General features: G+C 48.3%; 5 protein-coding genes and 1 long non-coding RNA gene across 8 annotated transcripts; 2 read left to right on the top strand and 4 right to left on the bottom strand.

The window, feature by feature from the left end:
• Positions 1 to 291: 291 nt before the first annotated feature.
• On the top strand, positions 292 to 2,577 carry SCCRO3 (defective in cullin neddylation 1 domain containing SCCRO3). Of its 2 annotated transcripts, XM_070994738.1 has the most exons (5): positions 292 to 490; positions 555 to 1,030; positions 1,111 to 1,248; positions 1,310 to 1,643; positions 1,700 to 2,577. In XM_070994738.1, the coding sequence occupies exons 2-5, from the start codon at positions 856 to 858 to the stop codon at positions 2,055 to 2,057; spliced, it is 1,005 nt and encodes a 334-aa protein (XP_070850839.1). In that variant the 5' UTR covers positions 292 to 490; positions 555 to 855; the 3' UTR covers positions 2,058 to 2,577. The 2 variants fall into 2 exon arrangements, with proteins under 2 accessions (XP_070850839.1, XP_016940395.3); XM_017084906.4 differs by having other exon boundaries at positions 292 to 1,030.
• A 286-nt stretch (positions 2,578 to 2,863) lies between these two features.
• On the top strand, positions 2,864 to 5,979 carry LOC108018207 (uncharacterized). The gene is made up of 5 exons (XM_017085724.4): positions 2,864 to 3,260; positions 3,331 to 3,488; positions 3,601 to 5,152; positions 5,213 to 5,352; positions 5,412 to 5,979. Exons 1-5 carry the CDS (start codon positions 3,193 to 3,195, stop codon positions 5,585 to 5,587), a joined length of 2,094 nt encoding a protein of 697 aa, XP_016941213.3. The 5' UTR covers positions 2,864 to 3,192; the 3' UTR covers positions 5,588 to 5,979.
• An 879-nt stretch (positions 5,980 to 6,858) lies between these two features.
• sug (sugarbabe) lies at positions 6,859 to 8,683 on the bottom strand. Its single transcript, XM_017084953.4, has 2 exons — positions 8,216 to 8,683; positions 6,859 to 7,721 (listed from the first exon to the last, which is right to left on the bottom strand). Exons 1-2 carry the CDS (start codon positions 8,605 to 8,607, stop codon positions 6,977 to 6,979), a joined length of 1,137 nt encoding a protein of 378 aa, XP_016940442.2. The 5' UTR covers positions 8,608 to 8,683; the 3' UTR covers positions 6,859 to 6,976.
• A 4,712-nt stretch (positions 8,684 to 13,395) lies between these two features.
• LOC108017864 (uncharacterized) lies at positions 13,396 to 14,190 on the bottom strand. 2 transcript variants are annotated; one of them, XM_017085021.4, is made up of 2 exons: positions 13,699 to 14,190; positions 13,396 to 13,631 (listed from the first exon to the last, which is right to left on the bottom strand). In XM_017085021.4, the coding sequence occupies exon 1, from the start codon at positions 14,111 to 14,113 to the stop codon at positions 13,703 to 13,705; it is 411 nt and encodes a 136-aa protein (XP_016940510.2). In that variant the 5' UTR covers positions 14,114 to 14,190; the 3' UTR covers positions 13,396 to 13,631; positions 13,699 to 13,702. The 2 variants fall into 2 exon arrangements, with proteins under 2 accessions (XP_016940510.2, XP_016940511.2); XM_017085022.4 differs by having other exon boundaries at positions 13,703 to 14,188.
• Positions 14,191 to 14,494: 304 nt separating this feature from the next.
• On the bottom strand, positions 14,495 to 20,102 carry NAT1 (N-acetyltransferase 1; the record flags this gene model as incomplete). The annotated part of the gene is made up of 3 exons (XM_017084838.4): positions 14,495 to 15,396; positions 15,461 to 17,298; positions 17,503 to 20,102. Coding segments are annotated over 3 exons (4,617 nt in total), but the record flags the coding sequence as incomplete, so codon positions are not given.
• A 60-nt stretch (positions 20,103 to 20,162) lies between these two features.
• Positions 20,163 to 22,544, bottom strand: LOC139352490 (uncharacterized). Its single transcript, XR_011603700.1, has 2 exons — positions 22,370 to 22,544; positions 20,163 to 20,389 (listed from the first exon to the last, which is right to left on the bottom strand). It is a non-coding gene; the product is annotated as an uncharacterized lncRNA (long non-coding RNA).
• Positions 22,545 to 22,803: the final 259 nt, after the last annotated feature.

The raw sequence follows: 22,803 nt of genomic DNA, 5'->3' as shown, positions 1-22,803 counted from the left end.
TGTAGCATTGGCTAAATACATATTCATTTTTATTATAAATAACATGCATAGAACAGGAATTTAAATAATGTTTTTAATAATCTATATGTTTAATCGTACCAAAGCATTTGCAGAGGTAATTTTCTATTTTTTAAAAAATAAAGTAATGAATTTCTTAATTATTTAAATTAGAGATTATTTAAATGTAACGAACTGTGATGGTCAAACTGTTTTGGCCCACTGTGGCTCTCTCTCTAACGATAGGGCACTGCCAGGCAGAAAAATTATCGTTTACAACCACTTGAGGACAGTGCAGCCCTGGTTGATTAGTGCAGCCCTGGTCCGAAAAAAACAAGTGAAAAAGCGAGATAAATCACATTTTAAAATTGCACCAAATTAATGTTAAACAATCGCCTCAGCACGGGTGAACTGAAAATGTGAATGAAAACAGCCAGTAAAAGAGACGAGCGCGATTCGGTGGCAGTAAATGCTGCAGTTGCAACCTGCACATGTATGTGTATACGCGTGAGTGTGCGTTTGCGTAGGAGGCACCAAAATAACAACAGCAATCGCAGTGGCAACAAAGAATCGGAATCGTACTCGTACTTGGAGTCGGAATCGCAGGGGCCACTACCATATGCCAGTCAGTAGAGGGAACCGCAGTGCCAATGCATAGTCAGTAAATCCCCAAGGAGCCATAGGACCAAACCTCACATCCACGCCCCCCGACAAATCACAAGTTTCAGCAGCCAGCAGCTAGCAGCCAGCCACTCGGCCAAACTGAAACTGGAAGCCATCGAGTGCTCCTGCTAGGGAGCCAGCAACTGCAGGTGGAGCAGGCGGAGGAGGACCTGGTGCACCCAGCACGCACCCACTATGGGCAATTGCCTGAAATGCTTCCAGTCTGCCGCCGAACAATCGATGCCAACGAACGCCTCGTCCCCCAATTCACACAATTCCAACTCCAACGCCTGTCAGACGACCACCAGCCTTGCAAATTGCTACGAATCGGTGGGCACTAATCCCAATGCCAACGAGCGCTGCGCCCTAGGTGGGTATTCCACAGTTAATAGCCCCGTCGTTAGTTTGATATCCAAAGTCTAAAAACCCTCTTTCATTTTACACCTCCAGAAACCGATGAACTGCTCTCCAGCCGAACTCCACTCAAGCCAGCAAAAGCAAACAATTGTGATACTAAGCGTAATAGTTTTAAGTCTTTAGGTTTGCTTAATGGCAGTGCGCCCACCATGAGCGATATCATAACAACTGGTGAGTCAGCGCAGCGGTCGTTGCATTGCGAGTACTCATTTGCTTTTGTATAATCAAATAGCCGTCAAGGAATCCATGGAGGTGTCGCACCAGACGCTGAACCAACTGTTTGATGTGTACAAAGATCCGGACGACGAGGACATGATCCTGACGGACGGCATCGAGCGACTGTGCAATGACCTCAACTATCAGCCCGATGAGTTCGCCATACTCGTCCTGGCCTGGTGCCTGGATGCCTCGCAGATGTGCCGCTTCACCAAGGCGGAGTTCATCGAGGGTCTGCACAAGATGCGGGCGGACACAATATCCAGCATCCGGGTGCGACTGGAGCAGACGATCGAGATGCTCAAGGCGGACGCCGAGATGTTTAAGCAGTTATACCGCTTCACCTTCCGGTAGGATGATCTCATTTTGCTACGTCCCAGAATATAACTTACATCTCACATTTCAGCTTTGGTTTGGAGCCCGATCAGCGCGTCCTCTCCCTCGAGATGGCCATCGACCTGTGGAAACTTGTGTTCACTGTACAAACACCTGATCTCTTCTCCAACTGGATACACTTCCTCGAAAAGCACCCGAATATACGCCGCATACCGAAGGATACATGGAACATGTACCTCAACTTTACGGAACAATGTGATATACAAAATTACGACGACACCGAAGCGTGGCCAAGTCTCTTCGACGACTTCGTGGACTACGAGAAGAACCGGGCCCTGGTGTCGTCGGGCATCCACGACGATGACAACAACAACGACGATCCCCTGCAGAGCCACGTGAAAGCCGAGGATCCGGGTCTCGTGTCATAGTGCAAGCCTCCAGTCTCTTCAGGGCCAAGCAACGTTCAACTCGCCAATAGAAATTAAAGAATGTACATTTTCACCCTCACTGACGACTCGCTCTCTCCTGCTGCTGCTTAAGTTCCCCTGTGAAAGCAAAAAACCTTAAACACCCGTGGCCACTGAAAACGAACGATGCGGTGCTGGCGCTGCTTGAAGACGGACTCCAACTGCCATCATCAGCCAGCTCTTGTTATTGAGACTGGGCAACATTCTGGCCGGAGCAACAACGGACGCATTTGTTTATGTAATTAAAGACTTATCGACAAGAATTTCGGAAAAGCTCAATCATTGGAAACCACATGTGTATATAACTAAATGACTTGAAGGCGGAGCAGAAGGCAGACCGTATAATACTTAGCAACTAATTGATGTATTATTTTAAACAAGATTGCAACATTTTATGGCACTTAACTATTTAAATGCATACAATTACATACTTAACTGTAAGTAGTGGATGTGAATTAAATAAAAGCAACTAAAATAGTAATTGTATTGGACGACTTGCTGTGGTAATTATAGGGATTCAAATAAGGTGCATTTAGCTTGAGATCCCAGAAGATAAATTGAATAGAACATAGGTAGGGAAGTAATTGTGTGCCGGGATAATTTAAATCTCAATTATAGGAACTCAAGTGAACTGGTAGGCTTAATTAGGAATGATTATATAGATTCCAGCGGGATGCATTCAAATCAAGCGCCATTCATTACGCTAATCGATAGCCGTATCGGCAGCCCAGACCGATAACATTGGCTCGATGCAACCGTGGCACATACGTATATAAATCACTGCAGCCCTGGTACCTTGAATTGCTATTTTTGCCTGATAAAAATTTATAAAAATCATCGCGTACGCATCCAGCCGCCTATGATTTAGTGTTGAGTGATCACCGACACCCTTGACCCATTCGCCGCCAGGCGGAGATAAATGCCGTGCGCCAAGCGTGGCCACGCAGTGATTCACGACGTTGACATTGAAAAACAAATGCAATGCCAGCACAGTGGGCGTGAGCAGCGGAAGGGAGGAGCAGTTGCCAGGAAGGGCAAGGATTCAGCGCAAGGACACGGTCGATAGAAGCAGCTGCCCCACTGTCCAGCGGCCACGATGCCCTGTGAAAGTTGCGGCGTGGAATTCACGGTGTTTCGTCGCAAGCGCGCTTGCTTCGATTGCAAGTGAGTAACGAACTAAATGAGTACATCCCAGATTTCGGGGAATCACCGAGATTTCTTACTGCCCCATTAGACGCTACTACTGTGCCAACTGCATTGCGTCCAGGCGCTGCCAACGGTGCTCTGTTTTCGCCCAGCGGCCTCTGCTAAAGACAGATCTGTTAAAGCTCAAGCCCAAGGACCTGATTTTCTATCTGCAGTCCAAGCACATCTCCACAGAAGGCTGTCTAGGTGAGTCACACATCTGGAGGTCGCCCAGAAATCTCTTCCAACAGAAGTCAAAAGCAATTGGATGAGAAAACTCCAATAAATGCATAGAATTTAACCCCGCTTTAACCCACAGAGAAAGAGGAGCTGGTGGGCCTCGTTCTCACCCATGTCGCCCAGGTGGACAGGGGCCGTGGCTCGAACGCCTCCTCCAACAGCCCGGGTCGTGGCCAGGCCAACCCCATCGACAGCATTAAACAGTCGTGCCAAAACTTCTTCTCCAACCTGAGCGACAACATAAGTGATTCGCTAGCCTCGTTCGATTCCAAAGTCGCTGCAAAGCCTCCGGAGAGCAGGCAGCCAGAGGCGCCCTCCCACATCTTCGAGCAGCCGAGGGTCTCCACTCGCGAGATTCCCACTTACGCCAGTGCCGTTAATGGCGGGCCACAACGCGTCCATGTGCATCAAGGGGCAGCCACCACCACCAATGGGGGCAGCCAGAGCAGCAGCAGTCCTTCAACTTCCACGCAGGCATCGAATAATCGCGATGCCAGCAGTAGCAGCCAGGCCCAGGCGGCCCGCCAGGAGGAGGAGGAGGAGGCGCACAGCAAGTCCGACTGCGAGTGTTCAGACGATGAGATTATGGCCACGTTCAGTGAGCGCGTGTCCTTGTCGCTCAAAACCGACACCAGTGCTCGGGTGGTCAAAGTACCCGCAGCGCCCAGTCCCGCTGGTCATGTGGCTGGAGACGGTGGACCTTCCGGCACCACAGCTGCTAGTCCGGGCTGCTCTAAGCCGGGCTCGAGCAGCTCCAAAGCGGATGCCTCCTCGCAGTCAAGCTTTGAGGAGCTGGGCGCCATCGGTGGCATCTCTGACGAGAGCAAGGCCACCACGGACACAAACAGCAGTCACCTGGATCAATGGCAGGTGCTTGAAGTGAACCGGATCGAGGCGGTGGAGGAGACGCCGACCACGAGTGCCGCCGAGGAGATCTTGGAGGTTACGTTGCGCAGCAGACCAGCGGTGGAGGGCGAGGAAGGCCAGTTGGGCGAGAGCACTCAAACCCTGAACATAGAGCAGCGCCCTGCCAACCCTAGTCCAGCGTTCCATCCCGCCGTGCCGCAGCGCTCAAAGAAGGTGACCCGCCGACGCTCTGATGGTTACTTGAATCGTCGCTACCATTCTAGCGATGACGAGTCCCCGGTGGCGCCAGGCGGAACTGGTCTCAGTTTGGGGCTCTCGACCCTTAGCGAACAGCCGGAGCACGGTCTACATGCGCACTCTCATCGCCAGAGCTGCCACCGCTGCGGTAAAAACAAGACAAACATCCGTCGCCATGTGGAGAAAATGCGACGCCATCTGGAGAACTCGCAGATGTCCGAAGAGGACATCAAACGGGAGCTGCAGGAGTTCCTCACGTACCTGGAGCAGCGCACCAAGTCAGTGGAGGTCTCCGACGCCGACAGTCATGCGGTGTCCCCTCTTAGCGTGGATGCGATCAGCGTGGCTGCTGGCGGAAGATCCCCGGACATGCCCATCACGCCGACAATCGAGTTCTCGCCCACGCAGGATGATGATATCCGTTGGGACGACGACGAGGGGATCCACGTGTATCCGGCACCGTCGGACTTTGAGCCGACCTCTGGCATTGACTCGCGTTTCGTCAATTTGGAAGACTTTGAGGATTTGTATGTTGTCTATTACTTGCATAAATCTAAGATTAATTAAATGCCTCATTTGACTTACAGAAAAGACTTGGAGAGTTTGACGGTGAAGCAGTTGAAGGAGGTGCTCATGCTGCACCGCGTCGACTACAAAGGCTGTTGTGAGAAGCAGGAGCTGCTCGACCGCGTCAGTAGGCTGTGGAAAACCATGCGTGAGACTCCAGGTGAGCCTTGAACTTTATCCCGTAAAGTCACCTTACTAATACTCAAAATATTTGTGCAGCCGTTGAGAAACTGCCCACGGACGAGCTCTGTAAGATTTGTATGGACGCGCCGATTGAGTGCGTTTTTCTGGAGTGCGGGCACATGGCCACATGCACAAGCTGTGGAAAAGTGCTGAACGAGTGCCCGATTTGCCGACAATACATTGTACGAGTTGTAAGATTTTTTAGAGCGTAATGATACGGCTAATGGTGACTGGACATGGTGCAAGCTGGACGCCCACCACGAGGCACATCCCGCAGGGCGGACTACAGCGTATTTGTTTCCTTAAACGACGCGAGTGCAACAATAATATTAATTTGAGTAATTGTTTCTACTGTGTAGTATGTTGCCAGTATATATGCGTATATATAGTGAACTCCCTGATACCGCTTTCAAAGTGTATTTATCTATTTCAAATGTGAAATACTTTTGCTATTTATTTTGTTTGTTCTTGTTGTTTGTATAAAAACGAGAGGTTATCTAGATCAACTAACATTCCTATAAGCCGCAAAAAAGATTAAATCTGTTATTAACAGTTGTGAAAAACTCGTCTAGATTCGCATTTAAACAATAAATATTTTCAAATATCCAGCAGTCTGTGGGCCTAGCCATTAGAAAGTGGGATTTTCCCCGAAACAAGATACGACCAGGTGTGTAAACTGTTATCAGAGGAGATTAAAGTCACGAGATACTTTTCAGGTGGTCGAACGTTTTGTGACAGACAGATTTTGTACTAGGGTTTCTCCAATCTTTTCGCTTTTAAAAACTACTTGATTGCTTGATAAATGCGATTAGTTTTTAAGGTCGCGATTACTCAACAATATTGTTTAAATAATACAAGTACATAGGTATTTATATGACTCTGTTTCGATTTTATGTACGTACGATTTTTTCAACTCATCATGGGCATTTTTAAAAAGAGGACCCAATACTTAAATCGACATTTTTGTAGAACGACTCAGAGAACCAACCTTAAATGTGCGTCGTGGTTAAAACTAATATCTTATCTTAAAAATCCTGTTTAGGGCAGACGCAACCGCACCTTTAGTGATGTTTTTCAGCGAAATAATATTGCTTATAAAATAGTACTTATGTCTTTCTGATCCACTTCTATTTATTATAATTATTATAAGTTGGTTACTTATAATTTTGTTATAATTGTTTACCATGGGGCCCCTAGAGATTTTATCTGCTTTATAAGAATTTTTTCTTATGTGCCTAGCTTGAAAAATGGTTCCCTATGTAGGAATTTTTCGACATATAACATAATGAACGTTTGAGTTCAGATACACATTGAAGAGCAATAGATTTCTAGGAAAAAACAAGAGAAAAGTGTGTGTGTATTCAAAATTAATCACCAGAACAGTCTAAATTCCCAGAACCACTATAAAAAGCTACATTTCCCACTCTCCCAAGGTTCTGCTCCATTGATAACCCCGTGCAATCCCCATGCCAAACTAGAGCTCTTCAAATACAACAGTCTTTAATCAGGTTAAACAGTAATCTAGGTGTAGTGACAAGAGCTGGGGAACAGCACAATGACTAGATGGGGGAAGAGAGACGAGGGCGAACCGGTCGGTCGGTTCAAATTCTGTGGATGCGCAGGTCCAGCGGCGACTCCACGTCCATCTTGACGAAGAAGTCCTCGCTGTGGAGGTAACTATGCTGCCTCTCGTTGAGCCAGTAGCTTGGAGAGAATTCCGCATCCGGCTTGGGCTTCAGCGAGTAATCGCTGGGCTCGTTGTTGGAGTCATCGTAGTAGCGGGCGGAGGAGGAGGAGCAGGTGGACTCCACACTACCAACGGCTGGAAGACATGTGAAGGCGGATTCGCTGCTGGCCTCCAGGAGACAGGGGGCGCTGGGCAGGCTGAGGGGCTGGCTGGCAATCAGGTGAATGCTGTGCTTGAAGGTCTTCACGTGCTTTCTCAGCGAGGAGGGGTCCGTGTAGCGCTTCTGGCAGCCGGGAACCTTGCACATGTACGGCTTCTCCATCGAGTGGGTGCGGGTGTGCTTGAAGCGGTCCGAGGAGTTCGAGTAGGCCTTCTGGCAGCCCTCGAAGCTGCACTTGTACGGCTTCTCGCCGGAGTGCGACCTGATGTGGATCTTGAGGTTCTCCGCCCGCGAGAAGGACTTCTCGCACAGGTGGCAGCGGTGGGGCTTCTCCTTGGTGTGGGTGCGGGTGTGGACGAGCATCTTGTAGCGGGCGTTGAATCCCCGATCGCTGCGCTGGCATCCCCGCCAGCGGCAGTAGTAGAGTCCGTCTGTGAGGGAGGCGATCGCATGTCGCTGTGTCACGTGCTGCGCCAGGGCCTCCAATGTGTCAAAAACTCTGCAATGACCAAAGGATATTTGGGGTTAATAGGGAAAAACAAGGGTGAATCATATCATATATATTTTGTCCAATATCACATATCTATCCTGACCATAAATTTCATAATATTCCTATCAATTTGACCTAATATCATATTATTATCGCTTTTGGGTGTATAAAACTGGTTTATCAGAAAGTCCAGTCAGTCCAACAGTTCAACAAATAGCAGGCTGCTGAATTTTTCTGCCGAATGCGTAATCATTTTTATTGGGAAAAGGGAGCTGTATATTATATTGTATTTAAATAATAGATGTTATAGGCTATTAAAAAATGATGGATGATGATATTGGAAAAAAAAGAACTGTACCCATTAAAATTTTTAAACAATGTTATAAAGGAAGACATTTTTTAAGCCAGATCCCTTTGGTAAGTTTAAAACTTATAATTTTTTCACTGTTTTCCTATTTGGCTCACTTCACTCCGAGTCTTTCTTTTATGAAACCGATCCTTACCTATCGCAATCGATCCAGTTGCACACGAAATCGCTGGAGGTGCCGCACTCGCTGCCGCTGCTGCAGGACTTGCTGTCCTCCTGGAACTCCACGGGACTCCTGCAGAGGTCGTCCTGCTGGCCCTGGGCCTTCATGATCACGGACTGGGTGCGCTGGCTGTATCCGTATCCGGCGATAGGACGCGGCGGCGTGATGGGCGGCGTGGGGAACCTGATGTGCTGCATCTGCTGGTGGTGGGGCTGCTGAAGGTGGTGATCCGCCTGCCAGCTGCCCGAGTCCGTATAGCCAGCGATGTACGGCGGAGTGTTGTACGGCGTGAAGTAGCCGACGGGCGGCTCGTATATCCCTCTGGCCGGGCCGCTGTTGAAGATTGACTTTTGTACTATATCCATGGTGTGTGTGGTGGGTGCTGATCGAGAAATTAGTAGTAGCTCTCGCTAACGCGCTTGCCGATCGAATGAGCCGCTCGCCTGCAGACGTTCGGGTAATATGCGAAACTCGGCCGGCGATAAGGGGTCGACCAGACGGAACGGACAGGGAGCGCTTATCACCGCCGAAGGCTGCAGACGGGTCCGGCGGGGGCGTGGCGGCAGGGGGGAGGACCATGGTAGACGGAACCAAAACACTGGAGCGCCTAAGAGCAGGTGCGTAGCAGACGGAGGGGCAGGAGGCGGTGGAAAAAATCCACTGGGGCCAGTGGATCTGGGGCAAAAGCACACACTACGTGAGTGAAACTCCGTGCCGGACGGAATGGTGGCTTCGGGGTGGGGTGCCAGGGGGACGGTCTGGGCCCGCTTATCAACGCACAAGTGGAAAGCCAGCCAGCCAGCCAGCTAGCAAACCAACATATGTACCATGTACATGTGTGCGCCCGATGATCGCTCTTTGGGGGGCAAGCGTTATCGCCCGGTGCCGTCTGCCTGACTTGCACTTCGTACCGCGTAGCGAATTCCCTGCAACCCCACCCTGAGAGCCAGTCCGCCCTCCCGATCCGAATCCCACCCCTCCACTCGAACAGGTACGTCAACATCTGGGGCGCACTTAGAGAAAACTGTAGGATCAGGAAAGCGGCGAGAACTTCTAGACCAAATAACATCCTCGACTTAAGATTGCATTTCTAGAATCTACAAGCAGACTCATACAAGATCACATGGCATAATTTCCATAAATAGCTTTACTATGTAAACAATTCTTTTGATTTCTTGGTATATATTTTAATTGTTAATTTTGTAGAATTTGGTAAACAGATGAAATTACTAAAAAAGAAGCTTACGCCAGATAGCAACAAACTTTTTCGCCCATCGATTTTTTCAGGATAAGAACCCAGTGATTTAGAACTTAAAACGTTTTTTTGAAAATGGCCAACCAATCATATCAACCTAGATAGTTAAAGCATAGATAGGGAAAAGCATTAAAAATCCCTCTTAAAAAGAGTAAAATCCTAATAAAAGAAAATGATAATAGTACATTTAAGTGAAAAAAGAGATTACTGTCTTCAATTGGTTTGAAATTACCAATAGATACACCTATGTATCTAGTAGATAGTATCTACTAGTCAATGGTCAACCTATTATATCAACCTAGATAGTTAAAACACAACATTTTTGGGGGAAAGTATTTAAAGTCCCTCTTAAAAAAGAGTAAAATCTTAATGAAAGAAAAAGATAATAGTACATTTAAGTGAAAAAAGAGATTTTTGTCTTCAATTGGTTTGAAATTACCAATAGATATACCTATGTATCTAGTAGATACTATCTACCTATGCAAACAAGGTACCCTCACAAGAGAAAATCCCGAAATAAAATGTTTATCACATTCTGCCTAATTACACTAAGGATGCAGGCCTTGCTAATTTTAAAAGTGGGTATTGATCATTTATAGTTTTATTACTTTTGGGGGATAGTAAACCTCCCACAAGTATATCTAAACGTGCAATCCCTAACCCGTAGTTCCATTTTTGGGTTGGTCTGCCGTTTTCACCTCAGTGTGTGGGCGCTGCGTCTGGGGGACAGCGATAAGGCGGTTATCTCACGCCCAGTCAACAAACACGGCCACATGCGCCGCCCCATATCTTTGGGCCGAAAGTTTCTGCGCCATGACGCGAATGGCACGACGGGAAGCGGAGTTGCGCTCTGCTGGGTGGTGGCTATCAGCTATCAGCTATTAGCTATCGGCGTTATCAGGCGGCGGAGGCGCTGTCTGGTCCCGTGAATCACTGGCGGAGCAACCTTCGCTCCACCTTTGCGCTGCAGCTCCGACCGACCCCACCGGTCCCACGTAATCCGTCGAATGCACGGGCCAACGAGTGGGGTCCCGGGCTTACGTAAAGACAACACGACACCGGGGACTTTGATAAGCCCTTGCCCTCTATCAGCAGTGCGACAGGTGGACGTGGACGTGAATGCGGACTCATTGCCATTGCCCAGCTCGTAGTTCCCAGTCCCCCGAACAGATGCCGAATCACGATTTATAAATAGATAGGGGGTATAATCGAACCGCAGCCAGCCATTCGGATTAAGTACAGTCGCGCACGGCGAAGTATGTTCAGCGGAATCTGCCAAAGCTCGGCCTTGGTTACTCTACAGAAACCCGTATCGCTACCCAAAATCGCAGACAGGCCATGAAGGACCCCAGGCGCAACCTAAATTTTATGTTTTTTTGACGCTTTGAGAATGAGTAGGAAAAAAATCCGGATTTTCTGGCTGCCAGTGTGAACTTTGTATGGCGCGAGCGGCTGTCGATAAGCCAGCCCCCATTGTCTCGTCGCCTCCCGAGCCCCCTCGATTCGTTCCCCCCCTCGGACATTCCAAAAGTCCAGAAGCTCCTCCGGAGCAGTGATAAGCTGAGCATGCCAAAGGGAATAAAGTATCAACGAACATTGCGAATTTCTGTTGGGGAGCAAGCGTGTGCGCTTATTAATTTTCCGTGGTCCGAATCTCGGCGTAAATAAACACAGATCGGAACCCAACTGGGCGGCGACAGACAGATCGAAGGCGATCCGGATCGATCCGGATGCGCAGGGTGCAGTCCGCCGTAGAAGTGATGTTCAATATTTCTATCAAATTAACAACACACGACCGATAACCGGCGGGGTCTGGATGGCTGGCAAAGGTTGCCTGGTGGTCCGATAAGCCCTGCTGGGATCTCCGATGCGATCCGTTCCGAGGGGATCCAACTTGACCGGTGGGCGTGCGCCTGAGCCGAGGCTTTATCGCCAAGATGCACATTTGCAGTAGCCGCCGCGAAGAAGAAGGGTCCACTCGAAGTCCAGCAAGCTTATCGCCGCGGTGGAACCCACTGGGAGCACTGATATGACTATGCTAGCCCCGCGGAAGGCTAATTACTTTGTTGCCGCCAACGACAGACTTCCAAAGTCCATGTACCACGTACCGCCGCCGACCCAGCCTGTCATCAAACGGAGGGACATGCCACCGAGGCATGGAGCCACCACCACTGGCATCTCCCGCCAATCCGTTTATTACAGATGGCCGCCCGAATTCGGCCGACTTGGATCTATTATTTATAGGGCGCTTATCGCCAGACAGCTCTGATATGGCCAAAAAGGAAAAGTTATTAGGCAACTGGGAGAAGCGAACGCAGAAAAGGCAAACAAAATAAAAAACATTCCAGACATTCGTGGGAGCCCACAGACCCCGGAGCGCAGACCTTCCGGCAGGGGCGCTATTTTTATACCCGTTCAATGGGTGTTGCTATTTAGGAGCGATATGCTATTGTTTCTGTTACCACTGCTGCTGATACGCCTGACAATATCTCGTCTAGACTGGGCATTATTATGAGAGTCAAATTTTTATTTTTTCGTTTTTTCGTGGGTTGTTGTTGGTGTGTTTCTATTTTGAAGCTTAGCGGAAAAGTTTCAATGGCACATCCATGCGGTAAGATCCATAAACAATTACACAACGCCGCTGGGGGCTTTCTCATTATATATGACTGGCATTCTTGGCGGGGGTAATTGAGACGCCTTATCAACCGTTTGATTTACGATTGGTGGGCAGGAAGTGAAGTCAACTTTCTGTCTGGGAATGCCGATAGATATAAGGTATATTGGAAGGTACTCTAGTCCTTCAAACTTAGACCAACCACATCTGTGGGTTGGGAACTTGAAGAGTTATGATAAAATGGCGTACTTTGAGTTGAAATGACGCGGATATTTTGGATATCGCATTCATTAAATTTAAGACTATCAAGCAGGAAGTGATTCGATCTTTTAGCTCGGGATTAACCAAACGTTTTTATCCAAAACCATTATAATAAGTTAAAGGGCTGAGTTTACAAAAGGATATCGGAGTCCTAACGAAAGATAATATCTGTAGTCAGGCTGACTACTAATATATAAAAATGGCTCTATTACTTAAACCAGTATTATTCTACAATTCATCTGTAAATAATTTATAGGTTCGTTGAAAACGAACCTTAAGGAGGCAATAAAATCCAGTCAATATGATTTTTATTTAAAAAAGCTCGTTAAAAATTGGTTTAATTGCACAATTCAATTTACAAAGTGTACACCAGAGAATGGTACAGATATGTGTACAATGAACGAGCAAGAACTATAGGGTCTTTTGGTAAAAAGTTCTGCAATTCATCAATCTATAGGCAACGACTCTGAAGTTTTCTTGCCACTAAAATCGTTAAGTAATTGAAATAATTCGTTTGCATTAATAAATTGATAAGGCCTATACCAACTTGGCCTGCGCCCAAGATTAAACATCTACTATAGTGAGCATGATTTCAGAAGTGAGGTAAATTAGTAATCTTGATGAAGTCTTATTAAATTGCACCCACATATGCAAATGGATTTTACTTTCCCTTTTAAATTTAAGTTCCGTTTGGATAGGGATCTTTGAAAAAATGTATTATATTTGCAATCATTCTGTATTTTTCATTTTGTCCGATATTAACTGTTGAGTAAATAAACCAAGGTTGCACAGCCGAAAGTGAAAACCAGAACACCGGCTTGATTGAGAGACTTGAATTGCGATTCACCTATCCCTATCAAGCGATCGGTGCAGCCGCACTGACCTTCAAAGCACTGGGTGGTGGGGCCGCTCGAAGAGCATGCGGGCGGCACGCGATCACTCCCACAGCAGGTGACCTCCCTCCCTTACATTGAGCACCATTATCGCGACACAATTGATAAAGCGTTCGAACCGCCTGTAAACTTACTTAGGGCAATAAATTTATTGTACAAAAATCGATTCGGCGATACACGTTTAAAGTTCGCGCTCACTCGGCCGCCACATGACGTCTGAGCGGAGATCGGGAATCGGAGATCCCAGATAGTATGTTGGTGGAGTGCGAGTGCCAGTACGGGGAGCTGTGTCCGTGGGGTAGCCGCCGGTCCCCGAAATAGATGTAGTAGATGGTGACCCCCACGCGGCGCCGTGTCATCGGCGGCCTGTGTGCACGTGAACCAGAAATAAATATGAGCCGCAGGTTTAAATTTACACCACACTATGTAGTACCCACTCAGGCGAAGTGCTCCAGATGGTCGTGCATGTAGGTGACTAGCGACTTCTCGAACAGAGGGCCCACCAGTCGATCCAGCTTGAGATTGAGGCTCACATAGAACTGCCGGCTGTATCGTTTGCTCAGTTTGGCGGCCAGCACCGAGGAGTCGGTCTGCCCATGTCCGCCCAGGATGGTGGAGGACATGGCCTCGCTGCTGGCGGAATTACGCGAGGGCATGGCCACCGCTAGCTCCTCGAAGACCTCAGACTCCTTAGGATTCACAATGAGCAGGGTGCTGCCCTGCATTTTCAAGGCGCGCACGGTGAATTGCGAGGGTCCCGCCTCCAAGTGGACGCAATGTGAGGTGAAAAGACCGGGGTCCTTCGCCGGCACAGCTCCTCCGTTTTCCAAGACAGCTACGGACTCCATATATGAGTAATTTCAGATATAAACAAGATATGTTTACAGGGAAAACAATGAAATTGCAGATTTCACCAGTGTTACCAGATGGTGAGATTTCTATTCAAACCAATCATAAATATTCCAAATTCAAATTAGCATTTGATTTTAATACAATTTAGGGAAAACTTTATGTAAAGTTGTGAAAAACGATGTCACATAGGGGAAAAACAGTAGACAGTAATATTTAATTTATAATTGTTCGATGGATTGGCTTCATGTTTGGCCAACTAGTGCCAAATGACCAGGGCTTCCAAATTACCATAGAAAAAAAATCGATAGGCAGCTGCAAAAGCCCCTGGCGCCAAATTTGAATATAGGCCCCTTGAAGACCAATTGAAACTCCCTCGGTTTCGCCGTTCGCAGTGTTGGTTGCATTTATTAAGGCTCTATTTAATGTGGGCGAGTTTTTAATAATTACGTTTGTTGAGTTAAAATACATATATACGATATTTTGTTCACAATTACATTCAGATTTTTTTCGCTCCCTTCTGCGCGCGTCGATTGGGCTGTTTTTATATAATGTTTACGTTGTCGTTTGATTTGACCTACTTAATTAAATACACAATCGGGAAATCGGCGAGAGAGTACCAAACAAAGGCAAACAATTGAAATCAGTGATATTCGATTTAAAGATCAGTTCCGGTTGTTATAAGTAAGAAAAAAAAATTGTAGATGAAATTCGCTAGTTATGAGTTAGACTTGGAAAGTCAATGGTCAATAGGAATTTTCTAATTTCGCTTGCGATTATGTTGTATGGATTAAATATCGTTTACGTTTGCCGTCTATTGCGTTTTATTTATTGATAATGGGTTGTTAAAGTTCTTTGAATTTGCTGGATATCAAATAATTTTGATTAAATTGTTTTTTTTTTGTTTCTTCTACTATAATTTGACTAAGATTTGCAACCGCGATTTTAAACTTCCATCATGCTGGTATTTTCTTTTCTTGTTTCTTGTTTGAATTTTTTTTTGTTAGTTTTGTTCTTTTTCATCATGTAATCATTATCGATTTGTGAATAAATATTGGAAGTGATAAACATATAGCGTTGTTGTTATGCGGGACTGGTGCGTCCTAATCCTCATCGTCCTCAGATTCGGCCTCCTGCAGCCAAGTCAACCAGGCGTTCACTTGGAACAAAGCAGATCCTTTGCCTGGATATTTGTCGGAAATTTCCTCCTTCCACAAGACGAATGCCTCCTCCTCGATAATTTCAGATTCGTAAAGATATTTGAACCAACGGCACAGCATACCTAATGAAAAAACAATCGATGTGAGTAACTTCGCAGGGATTGATGGAGAAATATTAGTGCTTACCCTTGGGAAAATTCTCATTGTAGCAGAACGTCTGCAGGGCGTAGAGGGCCATCAACTGCAGCTCGTTTTGTCCCAGGAAGGTTTGCAGCATCTGGCTGTAGTTCTCTAGCAGCTGCTGCTCCTTCTGGGTCACTGACTTCTCCGGGTGCTCCTTGGGGTCGATGTTGGCCGCCAGCGTTGTCTCCTTGGTCACGTATTTGACCACCACGGTCATAAGGGCTTGTATGAAGCCGGGGTCCTTGTAGTACTTGTTGTCCACGTTGGCCTTAACCCACTTGTAGAAGTTATTGGGATTCGGGTCACTCTGCAACTGCTTCAGCATCTCGGCCTGCACCTTCAGCAGAGGATAGAGGAAAGATAGCTGGCGATCCTCGAGTATCTCGGCCAGTCGCTCTTTGTTGCGATCCGATTCCGGCAGACTGTTTATCAAATCCACCTTGCTCGCCCGGAACTTCTCCTCCAGCGCATCCTTACCGATGACTTTGACCAGCTGCTGCAGCACGAGCAAGAACAGCGGATAGTGTTGTCCGTTGTCTGTGAAGTTGGCGATGTCGCTCAGCTTCAGCAGAGACGGTTCGCATACGGTCTTGGCCAGGACACTTGCAACGAGGGACGCGATCCGGGGATTCAGCGCCTCCCGCTCATTCATCTTGTTGACCAGCTGCTTGAAAACCTCGACCACGATGTTCGACTTGATATTGGACTGCTTCCGCAATGTCTGCAAGAGTCTTACGACGCGTTCCAGATAAACATCGTTTACACGATCCAAAACATCCATCAGCAAATTGAGGCACACATCCTTAAGGGACTTCTCTGGCAACTTAAGCTCGAGGAATCCATCCACAAGCGCGGTAAAGCGATCTGGAGCGGGCACAGGAGTAGCGCCATCTTCTTTTGCCTCCGAATCTTCTGCTGCAGGAGTCTCTGTTTCTGTTGCCTTGACCTCAATATCATCCTTCACCTCTTCATCTGCATCCTCCTCTTCATAGTAGAAGTTATCCTTAAAGTACTGACCGGCCTTCTTGGACAGTTCCTCCTTGTTGGGGCCCTTGTCCTTCTTCTGCTGCTTGGCCGAGCCATTTCCTCCTACCGGGGTGCTTGGTCTCTCCCCGGAACCACCGTTCTTGGCCTGATCCTTGCCGTCGTGCGAGCCCTTCCTGGCCGCTTGGCCCTCGGACTGCTCGCCCAGCTTTTCCGCTCCCGATCCAAAGTTTGGCGATGAAGTGGTGGCCTTTAGGCCTCTCTCGTTCTGCGCTCCCAGCAGATTCCGGCTTTCGGCGTATTCCGCTGATGGTGTCGACGAGGGACGCGCTGGATTCAACAAATGGGAGGTGGGCGTGCCCAGCATGGGGTAGTGAGAGTTCGACAGTTGACCCTGATCCTTGCCCTGCGAGCTGCCTTGGTTGTTGTTGCCGCTGTTGTTGGGCGGTGTGGACATGGGCAATGTGGCCGGGAACTTCTGATTCTGGGAGGCCGCTCGGAAAAGCAAGGAGTTGGCTGCCGGGCGCATTTGCAAGTTCTCCACCGCATCCTGATTCGTGGTGATCAAGTTGCGTTTGAACCTCGGTGCCAACTCCTTGCTACCCAGCAGCTGATTGCCCCCATACTGTCCGTCATTGCGATCCCTGTCGCGATCGTTGTTCCTACGCGAATCATCTCTATCTCGGTTGTTGGAAGAACCTCCTCCGCCACTGCCGCCTCCGTTCTGGTTGTGCTTGTTGTAGCGATTGCCATAGTTGGCTCCGCCGCTACCTCCTTGATCGCGATCCCGGTTGCGATCGCCACGATTGTTGTACTGGCGGTTATCGCGATCTCGGTCACGATTGCTGGTAGCAAACCTAAAACATACAACAAAAATTAAATGAAAACCAATAGTAAATCCCTATTGTTGGTACTACTCCTATTATTGCCTATTGTATGATTTCGAAATTATTGGCATTTTTACTTCCCAAATTAAGAGATAATATTCTTTTAATGGTTTGAAACAAGGCCACCCTATGCTTTTCCCCCACTCGACTCCCATGGCAATGAATTATACTCACGGCGAGACAATCGGAGAAGCTCCCGTGACACTCAGTCCGCTAAACATGTCATTATAGCCGCCAGGCTGGATATTCAGATGGAACCGATTCATCCAGCTGTCCGAGTCGCGATCGTTGTTGCGCATATCCCGGTTGCGATTGGGGAACGGGGTGCGAATAATCGAGTCGTCGTCCGAGCGTATTTGCTTTATGGGGACGGGGCCTTCAGTGGTGCCCAGCTTGCGTGGCACCCAATGGTTCTGGCGCAGCTCGATGACGTCCTTTAGCATGAAGCGTATCCGCGGTGGATATTCAGATGACTTTGACCGACGTTCAAGCGTCTCGAAGTACTGGTTCATCAGCTCTTTGCCCTGTTCTGAATCCAGATTCTTGCCGCAAGTTTTGAGCAGCTGAGCCAGGCATTCCATGTCCTCGCACATTTCCTGCGCACCGGCCGTACGCTTCTTCTTCTTGTCCAATAGCTCCATGATGCACTGATGCAGCACGGTCTTCGACAGCATGTCGAGCTTGTTGAGCTCTCCGATGAACTTGACGTTGCCGAGCATGCGCTGTTTGGCCAGATGGCGGCGCTCCTCCTCGTCGGCCTCATTTTCGGGCGGTGGTCGGTTGTCGTTCTCGTCACGCTTCAATCGGTTATTAAACTTGTCGCGACAGACGGCGATCAGGAGGCGCAGGAAGGTGCAAGAGTTGTTCGGTTCCTTATCGAATGACGGGGCTTCCTCGGACAGTCGCTTGCAAAGCTGCGCGTACATAGACGAGTACTTCGGCTCGTCCAAGGCCTTGTCGAAAATCAGCAATATCACGCCGTTCAGAATAACAATTGAGTTGAGGTCCAGCTTCAGCAGTTCATCGCTCAGCTCCTGGAATTTCTCGGGCGTTAGCTTGTTCAAAATACCCCTCACGCGTCGGAAGACGGCGTCGTTCTTTTCGCTTTGGGTAAGTCCATGCTGCGGACGCAGCGAGGGTGGTATCCAGCGTCCGGTGATCGGTGGCGGAGTGATTGCCTTGCCGGCCTGGGATCGCTCCTGCCGTTCCTGCTGCTGCTGCTGTTGGGAATGCGGTGCTGCTCCTCCTGCTGCCGCCGCTGATCCGGAGTTCAGAGAAATGTTCGAAGAGTTGGAAGTAGAGCCAGAGTTTTGGGCAGATGCATTGCCGTTGCGTAGAGTGGGCGTGCGACTGGCCGGTGCGCTTCCGTAACGATCCGCCTCCGACCTGCCGTAGCTGCGGGGTCCTCCGCTCGCTCCTGCCCCCGATCCGCCTCCTCCGTTCCGCTCTAGGCTGTTGGTGTTGTTGTAGCGCTGGTGCGACGGTGAGTCCTCGTAGCTGTCGCGGTAGTTGCTGCTGTATCCGCCACTCACGCCTCCATCGTTGCCACCGCGCGAAGCCCCGTACGACGACTTGCTGTTGTTAGTTGAGCTCGCTGAAGATCCGTTGTAGCCGGATGAGGAGTTGCTGCTGTTGCCGTTGCCGTTCCCGTTGCCGCTGCCGTAACGTGGCTGTGGGCCGTTGCTCCCATTGCCGTTCTCGTAGTTGCGGGCGGAGCGGTAATTGCTGCCACCGCTACCAGAGCCGACTGCCCCAGATCCTCCTCCTCCTCCCTGGGAGTTTGAGTTTATTGATCGATTGTAGCTGCCATCGGAGTTGGAGTGATAGTTGTTGCGACTACCACGATGCGCTCCGCCTTGCTGGTCCTGCTGCTGGTATCTGCCGGAGGAGCCGCCGCCGTTGTAGCTGTCGGAGCTGCCGGTTAATCCTTGACCCAAAATGTCACTATTTTTCGAATAGTAACGCGACGACGACGAGTCACCCTGGTAAGATCGTCGAGGTCTTGGGCTCACCTCACTATCGTGTTGGCGAATTTTGGCGGAATTCTTGCTATAGCCAGTTGAAAAGTGTCCGGTCGGTCCACCAGATGATCGGCTGCCGTTCCTGCCGCCCTCGCTGTTGCCGCTTATGGCCGGAGATCCTCCGTTGCCGCCGGCGCCTTTGAAGCCTGAGCCGTTGGAGCCCTTGCGATAACTGCCGCCTCCCTGCGTATTCGATCCCGAAGATGGCGAGGAGCCCTTGTCGATCTTCACAAGGTTCTTGAGGTTGTTGAACGTATCGGTCGCTGTGGTGATCGGCAGGAGATTGGGACTGGTGTTGAGCAGGGTTTTGCCGACCGTGGGTGTCGGTGGGGTTTGGCCACCGCAGCTGACGCCGATAACGCCGCCGCCTCCGCCACCACCGCGATTGGTTGGCTGCTCGTAATTGCGCTCGATCTCGCTGGGATTGGCCGTTATTACCAGTCGTAAATCGCTGCCGCCGCCGATGCTCGTCGTATCACCGGTGCTGGTGCCTCCCTCAATGGTGATCGCTTTACCGCCCCGGAACTGATCTATGATGACGCCTGCCTGGTGCCCGTTGGTGACTCCGGACCAACGCTGCGGACTGTCGTCGTAAGAGTGCAAAAGGGGAGCGGCGTCGTACGTTGATAGAGGAATGGTGGATGCTTTTCTGGATCGACTCGGGGGCGAAATGGGTTCGTGCGTGGGTGGCACGGAGTGGGCTCCTCTTGGCGTCTTGGTTGGTTTCCCCGTTTTCTGGGGATCTGGATCTGGTTATGGTCCTGTGATCCTGGTCTGGTCGGTGGTTCTGATCCTGCTGATCCTTGGGGACACTCGACGAAACGCACACAAATGTAACACACACACGCGTACGCACACAGAGACAAGTGGTTTTGGATGGTTGGATATCCGGTTGGTGGTCGAGATGAGATTGCTCCGTCCGATCTTTTGGATTCTTCCTGGCTAGCTCCTTTGGTTAGAAGTCACAAGTCCTGCGTGGTAACACCTGGGATTGGTCTCTCGTTACGTCACACTGGGTATCGCCTTGTGCTTAGGGAATCCTGTAGAGAAACCGGAGGTGGAAACAGGAGAAGCCGGAACCGTGGCAAGTTAATAAAAAAAGAGGTAATAGGAAAGACTAAAATATACAGGTTACACGAAAAATGAATCTAGGACCAGACGAATCAACTATATTACGTACAATTGTGACAAAAATACAAAGGAAAACTGATGATGACTATGTGTGAGTGGGATTATTTAAACGGCCGTAAATTGCAAATCTCCAACGATTGTTTTTGTTTACACTCGATTTCACAGCGGATAACAACAACAACAAAAACAGCACCTGACAGGCAAACTGGAAAATATGCATTTAATGGAAATAACCTCGGTGAGCACCTTCAAGTTTGTTCGACTCTCTTCTCTGCCCCACTCTCTCCCGCCATTTGAAACGGCACTGCCGCATTCTCCCCATTCAAGTGTGTGTGCGTGCTTGTGGCATTGCCATCTAAGCAGCAAGTGCTGGAAAGATTCTAATTAATCACAGGTTTAATCAATGCCAACGGGCTTTTAGACGTTGCTTAGCAATTTATTTTGCCAGGTTACTTTCGCTTGATTGACGCATTTGTTGTGGCCTGCAGTTCTTTGTTCCCGCTTTCTTTGTTTGGCGCACTCTCTTCCCGCAAACAAACAGACTCACACACAAGCTCAGAAGAACTAGAAGCAGCGTCTGTGTGTCAGTGTCCTTTCTTTGTGTTGGGGTTTATGGCCTCAGCTTTGGGGATCTCTTAGTCTCATCTCCCCCCTCCCCTCCCTTTCCAGTCAGTTAGCCCCATCCTGCTCGCACACGATGCTGGTCTTCTGCGCCATGGAATTAAAGTCTCTTGACCCCGGGAAGTAAACAGAGGCGCAGAGACAAGGGGTGGCAAGAGCTGGCTAGTAGTTGAGTCACTTTTATTTCGCTCAATTTGCTTGGCTTAATTGATTGGCAATAGGACGACGAATTCTCGAACAACCCTGCCTGGTGTCTTTGTCTTTGCAAGGGTACATACATACAATTCTGAACCTGCAATAATGCCTTCTTCCGTTGTGGCACAGCCAAACTAAACAGCCCCAATGCGAAAACCCACCCTCTGCTGCACTGAGGCGTCGACCCCGACCCGAGAAATCACCCCCCAACCCCCCTCTGTCTTTTCCGCCCAGACCCAGTTGTGGATGATTTTGACCTCAATTCGAGCATTCGGCTCTCGTGCACAAGTGTTTGTCGCTGTCTGCATATTTAACTGGCCAAGTGGCACACCCACATTGCAAAAAGTATTTATTTTTTCGGGGGGCTTCAAGAGCAAATATCTTTAAAAACAAAAAAACCCATTAAAAGGCACTCAATTTCCCCCAATAGTGACGAAAGCAAGGCGAACAAAGTGCACCCACACGAATATACGACACAAGAGTGTATGTGTGAGAGATCAGAGAGCATCTGGAAGGCACACGCCAAAAGTGAAGCTGGGAAAATGGAATAAAAATGAAAAACCCAACTCCAGGGGTGGGCTGCCTTCCAGGGGAATGGGGGGTCACTGCAGATAACTTTAACAGCCGCAACGTCAACAGCATTTGAGATTTTCCGATGTTCCGCCGCCATTTTGTGGCATAAATATGTGTACCTACACACACTCATATTCGAACAAAACTTTCTTTGTGTTTTTTTCGGAGTGATTCATTTGATTAATCTATTTCGTTCTTGCTCTTTTTGGCTACTTATTCTCGAAAACGATTCCTACGCCTGAGTGACGAAGGCATCTATTGGCCTTTCGCACTTTTATTGATTTCACAGCTTGACTTTTTCGCCGTGGAGAAACGAGGACGTCCACACAGACACACACTTATACACACACAATATCTAATCGGTTTTCTCTTGCACATCGTGGAAAATTTTAAGGCTAAAATTCGGAAAACCCACCTGCAACTCAGCAGGCTTTGCCTTTCCCCTCTAGGGCTATCAAAAATATCTTGCACAGCCTACTTTTGAAATTAGTTTTACTAACCTTTACTTGAGTAATTTCGTATAGCGAATCACGCAAAGGTTCCACGAATAGAGCTGGAACAAAAATCGATGTTTGTGTGGTGCTATCGACTAGAGATGTGAGAAATGTTTGAAAATATTTATATATCGATGTTTTTCGACTAACATTCTTTTCGTTATTTTTATTCGCGGAGGTGTGTGAATTTCTCTAAGTATTTCCTAAATTGTTAAATTTCTAAATTATTGAAAGTATAACAGAATATTTAATGGGTTCCTGTTGAATTTTTAAACAGATGTCACTGTCATTACATGTACAACATTTAGGGTATTCCCCTGTTGAATGTCTGAATCTTTAAAATTTGGTCAGCTGTTTATTAACTGTTTCATACAATCTCAATTTTCAATTTCGAAAAACATGTTGCCCTTTTTAAATGGAAATTTAATCCAACTCTGTAA

The sequence above is a fragment of the Drosophila suzukii genome, chromosome 2R (genome assembly GCF_043229965.1).
Source record: "Drosophila suzukii chromosome 2R, CBGP_Dsuzu_IsoJpt1.0, whole genome shotgun sequence".
NCBI lineage: Eukaryota > Metazoa > Arthropoda > Insecta > Diptera > Drosophilidae > Drosophila > Drosophila suzukii.
This window is presented reverse-complemented; position numbering and strand designations above follow the sequence as displayed.